The 6,000-nt window shown below is 45.6% G+C and overlaps 1 protein-coding gene across 1 annotated transcript in view; it reads right to left on the bottom strand.

Annotated features, from left to right (window-relative positions):
• Positions 1–3,669: 3,669 nt before the first annotated feature.
• Positions 3,670–6,000, bottom strand: part of SPATA16 (spermatogenesis associated 16) — a 157,231-nt gene continuing 154,900 nt past the window's right edge. Inside the window, exon 11 of the mRNA XM_081911091.1 lies at positions 3,670–3,989. Coding sequence (XP_081767217.1) covers positions 3,867–3,989 — 123 coding nt within the window. The 3' untranslated portion in view covers positions 3,670–3,866. The remainder of the gene's footprint in view (positions 3,990–6,000) is intronic.

The raw sequence follows: 6,000 nt of genomic DNA, 5'->3' as shown, positions 1-6,000 counted from the left end.
TCCCACATGCGAAACGTCTAATTTCAGGCCCAGGTAGATCATAACTGTGAGACACTTCACTTAGTCACCGGGAATCAAAGACTATCCAGGGACCCTCGTTTTTCTTTCTCATGCCCCTCCACGACTTAGGGAGAAACGTTCACCTTTTAGAATGGAAATAGCCACCTGCTCTTCTTATTTTTTATTTTTCTCAATCTCTCATCTTTGGCCATGTGCAAAAGCAAAGCCCTCCCTCCCCGCCAGGTTTATTCAGTTAGGTGTGTGAGGCTTATGAAAGCAGAACACGATACCAGATTTCCAACACTTGCAGTCTGGGGGGGTTGCCATTCAGTGTTAACCTTTTTAATATTCTGCAGGCTAATTGTCTGTCCATTCCTCCTTTCCCCCCCTCCCAGGTTAATGAGGTGGTTAAGAAGGGAGGAGAGAGAGGGGGGGGGGAAAGGCTCCCCGATAGCATTGCCAAGCAAACGGAAAAGGTCAGGGTAATACATTCTATTATCATCTCTCATAGGCGGCACAAAGGCGTCCCAGATTTGGCATTGCCTCGTGATGGATTGTAACAAGAAAAAGGCTCGCTGTTAAATCTGCTCTTTGTGACAATAATTGTTGCAAAAAGAGAGAGAAAGAAATGTTAAAAAAAAGAAAAGGGGCACCTGGAAGAATGCAGACCCACCATTCTCGGTTGGTCAGAAGATTAAAAGAAGGCCGTGGCCTAGAGGAGATTGCCAGGTGCTATTCTTGAAGAACAGCAAGGGCAGATCTGCGCATTTCTGAATTTGTCCTTTGATTGTAATTACTGCATGGTGGTATTTTCATCCTCTGGGTTTCTTTTCCTTCTCTGCCTCGTGCTGTCGCCCTTAGGCAAATCATTTAACTTCTCAGTGGGTACCACCTGCCCACCACTGCCTTTATATAATTTAATCTTGCTGCACACTTGGTTTCTTCAACATTCGAGGAGGCCAGGCATTTTCCATAGGAAGCCCTCAAAAAGTTGTTTCCGTTGTCTTGGAAAAAAATAATTGTCCTCTGGTTTATTTTTGGCGCTCTACAAAAGTATCTGGAAAGGGATCTTTGCCAGATATGGTCCCTCACTACTTTGCTTCGGAGTGTTTGTGTGAGGATTTGTTGCAAAGTAGGCCCCAATGCGGGTTCCATGCCTTGGGGTGGCCTCAGTGGGGGCTGGTTCAATAGGGTGAATGGGGCTCTGTCCCCCAACCTCAGCCAGCCCCCATTGGCTCTGGCTGTCAGCTTCCATCTCAGCAGAAGCAATATTTAAGGCCCCTTACACCCTTGGCAAGGAATTGTGTCGGTGTCCCACTGTAGAGAAACCACTTTACCGCAATAGCCATATTAGAAATCACTACATTTTACGGGACCTGAGTACTTGAAACCTTGGCAAACCTTGTAGAATGGAGCACAGGCCAGGTCCTTTGCTTACTGGACTATTTTGGAGTGTGGTTTATTTCTTTTGAAAAAGCAAATGTTCCAGTGAGCACCAGTCCAAAGTATTTAAGAGGTCACACACACCCATCTATTTATTGGGCATGTTGTCAATATACATATAAGGCAAGTCTTGTAAAGGGTTCCACTGGCGACATCAATAAATCAGCCAACAGCACAATCCTCTGCAGGCCTACTCAGAAAAAACCCTACTGGAGTGCAATAGGGTTTACTTTCAGGTTAAGTGTATAGCATACCTACCAATATCCCGCGTATCAAAACTGGGATGTTTCAGCTGGTTCAGCTAAAGGGACTGGTAAAAATGTTTTTGCCAACCCTGAAGGCAGCACTGGGGCAATTTCACACAGATCTCCAGACCCTCCAAATCTCCCTATTTTCCAGGGACAGTCCCCAGTTTTACAGAAGCTGCCCCAGTTTCTGGTTTGATCCCAGAATGTCCCACTTTTCTTTAGGACGTCTTTATTTTCATTGGCTAAATGTTGGGGGGGTATGGAATAGGATGTCCCTATTTTCATCAGAGGAATGTTGGAGGGTATGGATCCCTAGGAAGAGATGTTCAGGGCCAGTTCTACCATTAGACAGAGTGAGGTGCTGGCTGCATTGGGCAGTATATTCTGGGGACCAGAGAGCAAGGCATTAGGACAAGGGTTCGTCAGCTCCTGAGGTGAACACTGAGGGATAATGGGAGGCCTGATCTAGCCTGTTGTCCTCAGATGCAGTGGAGAAAGCTATCCTATCACCATGGTTGAAGTGAGACTGGTTGGATCTTATACATAGATTTGGAAGGAGCGCTCCATCTTGCTCTTTGCTCCAGGTGGCCAAAGGTCTCCAGCCAGCCCTGGGCAACTTTGTACTTATGCTGCATGACATGGGAGGTGCCATGAGACCCTTGAGGTCCAGCACCAGAGAGCTTTCTTTTCTGAACCTGGTGCTTTAAGAAAGCTAGGAAAAATTTAGAAGGCACTATTTAATGACGCTTGTGGCACCCACCTTCCTATTTACCTCACATGCCTTCATCAGAAAGGAACGTGTGTCGGCCTGTTAGGAACCCCCCCAAACCCCCCCGCACAATTACCTGTTCCACCATTGTGCCCCATCTCAGAGTCCACACCACCATGGATTATGCAGAAAACATTTGATCAATTTTTGATTCCATCAAACAATCTCTTTGAGTCGCAGTTGCATAATTCAAGCTGTTATCGTGCTGGTGGGTTCGTGTGGCTTTTATTTTATTTTTCTGCATGCATTTTGATTTAGGAACTTACGAAAACCTTGCTGGGTTTTAGGAGGCAATATATTCCATGGGTGAGAAAACCACAGGTATCTGGAGGAGGAAGCCAACCATGCTAGCCAAAGCTTGATTGGGATGCTTGATTGGGATGCTTGATCGGGAAAGAAGCCACACATGTGAATAGTCTGAAAGAAGTGCTGGGTTCACACACAAGTTATGTAAATGATAGCACTTTGGGTTATGGTGGGTCTCTAAATATATTCTTTTAAAACAGCAACAACGAAATTTCAAGTTTTACCTAAAAAATAAAGGAAACTGAGGCTCTCTTTTGGGAGAGAGTTCTCTTTGCAAACCTGTTCCTGACCTCACCCGACTTCCTGTCCTGCACCCAGCTTCAGCTACTATGGACTGCCTCCTCATTGCACCTTTGACCATGGACCGGACTTGGACCTCGCTTCTCGGGTAACCCACGGGACCAGCAAACCCTTTGCCCTTCATTTTGACAGCTGGGGGGAGGCTTGGGAGTCACGGGCGTGCGGCGTGCCAAATGTCTGCCATGGGCGGCTTGCTCTGCCCCCGGCTGCAGGGCGTGCGCTCCGCTCCGTGCACCCGAGTGGCTATCCCGTGCCTGGGAGGGCACCCTCCGTGTCCCTCCCGCCTCGGGAGCGTGCCCGCCGTGGGCAGTGCGGGGCATAGGCTCAGTCACTGTCTCCCAACCCTGCTGGAAGATGCCAGGTATAAAACCTGGGACCTTTGGAATGGGCAGCAGTCGCTCTACCACTGAGCTGCGTCCGTCCCCCAAAACCTCGCACATGGAAAGCCCCTCCTTACGTTCCCGTGCTTTGCTTAACTCTGGACCTCTCGCAAGACCTGGCTGGTTGCGTTATATGCCTAACGCAAGGGGATGTTGCAGCGATCCAAATTCCCCACCAGGTTTGGATAAACAAGCCCATTCTGCGTAAGAATCCAGTCAAGCATCCCATGAACGTTTTTATTCCTGTCAGATGAGACTAATGAAGTGCAGGAGCTTGTTGCTAAAAGATGAGCCTTACGGAGAGGACACCTCATTAATTTGAAGGCCGGCCTTTGTTGTCCCAGCTGTCAGACTCCTGCTATATTAATGTCCTCTCTTGCCATCCCTGGTGCAGGATGGGGGCCTCTTCCCCCAGTAGGCCTAGCATGCCTGTTTGCTTTGAAGCCTCTTCATTTTCATTTTCTGCCGCCTTGCTGTTCTGAGTTTTTTGGTCTTTAAGAAACTATCTTCTAATTGGTATAAGAAGTCTTCTATTATTCCAACCTGTAGGCAAACATAAAAGGATATGGACTGTCAAACAATGCGGCATCCGCCTGCTTGCAGATACACAACATTTCTTTGTTAAATGGATTACTTTCCCGTCAGAAATGATGGCATTATTATTTAGATGTAAAATTCCAGCTTGAAAGGCATATTTCACGCACATCCTGTGAGCTGGGTCTCTGCTATTTCCATTTTACAGATAGGCAGTGGCGCCTGAGCTGCGGAGCCTAATTTAGCAAAACAAGAGTGAGCCCAAACAACAGAAAATAGTACATGCTACTTTTCCTTGGAAACTTTATCTGTGGGACTTGTCCTTGGAGACTGCACCCCCGTGTCAAGACAGATGACAAAACTCCTTGCATTCACATCTGCAAAAGGAGTGTCGTGTTCACCTAAACTGCTTTGGGTCCCAGGCTGGAAATGATGGGCTATGTGAATTTCTTCCTATTTTGTAGGATGTGGCATTGCCTCTGGACAACTATACTGACCTAGCTTTCTGGACTGAATAACTTAACAAGAGACCCCAAAATAAATCTAAGCCAGAAGATTCCTCTAAAACACACATTAAAATTACATCGAAACTGGTTTAATAAATCATAGGAAGTATTGTTCAGAGAATATGTTCAACAGCTTCCGTATTACAAATTTAAACAAGATTGAAATAATCTGTATTGGCTTTCTCCAAATATTCTTGGGACTTGCAACCATGGTGTGATGGAGACAATGAATTCACAGGGAAAGATCCCTAGTCCTGTTGCAGAACTACATTTCCCAAGTGTTTTTCGTAGGAGGCCATGAGCAACAGGCACATAGCTGTCAATTTACAGATTTGAAAATAAGGGACCAGCAGCCTCGGAAATAAGGGATCAGCAGCCAAAATAAGGGATTTTCCGGGCACAGGTATATATTCAACTTCTGAGCCCTTCCGAGCCAAAGGCAGAAAGCCCAGCCAGCAGCCAAACGAAGCCTCATCAATAAGGGACAGCAGCGGGACGTGGCACTGGGATAAGGGACTGTCCCGCCAAATAAGGGACACTTGACAGCTATGAACAGGCATGCTAGGAACCAGTTTAAATCTGTACAGCAGACACGCCTTTAGACCAACCTTCCCTAAAATGGTGCCCTTTAGATGTTTTGGATTATGTCTCCCATTATTCCTGACCATTGGCCATGTTAGCTCCAGCTGGTTTGTAGTCCAAAACTGATCACCCTGATCTGGCCACTGTTATCCATGCAATGGTCACCTCCAGGCTTGATTATTGTAACTCGCTCTACGCGGGGTTGCCCTTGAAGCTGACCCAGAAACTCCAGTGGGTGCAGAGTGCCGCGGGATCACATTCATCCAGTGCTTTACCAACTGTACTGGCTCCCAGTGGAGTACAGGGTCAGGTTTAAGGTGCTGGTTTTGACCTTTAAAATGGACAAAAAGAAGGGGTGGAGGGGGGGTAAGATGGGTGGGGTGGGGTTTGGTGGCGATGTTTCTATTATGCTTTATGGTTTTTTTATAGAATATTTATTAAAATTTTCAATAATAATACAATAAAAATAAAAATAAAAATTAGCAAAAATACAAAAATAAAAATAATTAAAAACACACAGAATTTCCATTACTTATTTTCCATTAACTTATTTCCCGGACCTCCTCATACCTCCCTTTTTTGTATCCCAATTCAGATTGTTAGTTCAGCAAATCCTTACCATTAAATTTTTACCTTTTTCTAAACCTTTTTTTCATATTCTCTTAAAGCATTACAGCTGGAAACCACTTAATTTCTATCCAACATCATTCTAACATTCATTAATTTTACAATATTTCTGTAAATAGATTTCTTCCAATCTTCTTCCGCCGACTCTTTTCCCTGGTCTCGGATTCTGCCAGTCATTTCTGCCAATCCCATATAGTCCATCACCTTCATCTGCCATTCTTCCCGGGAAGATCTTGTGTCTTCCAGTACTTCCAGTACTTTGCAATAAGTATTCTTGCTGCTGTTGTGGCATACATAAAGAAAGT

This window comes from Podarcis melisellensis, assembly GCF_964234715.1.
Source record: "Podarcis melisellensis genome assembly, chromosome: 5".
Classification (NCBI taxonomy): domain Eukaryota; kingdom Metazoa; phylum Chordata; class Lepidosauria; order Squamata; family Lacertidae; genus Podarcis; species Podarcis melisellensis.
Note: the sequence above shows the minus strand (reverse complement) of the source record. Positions and strands in the feature narration are given on the sequence as shown.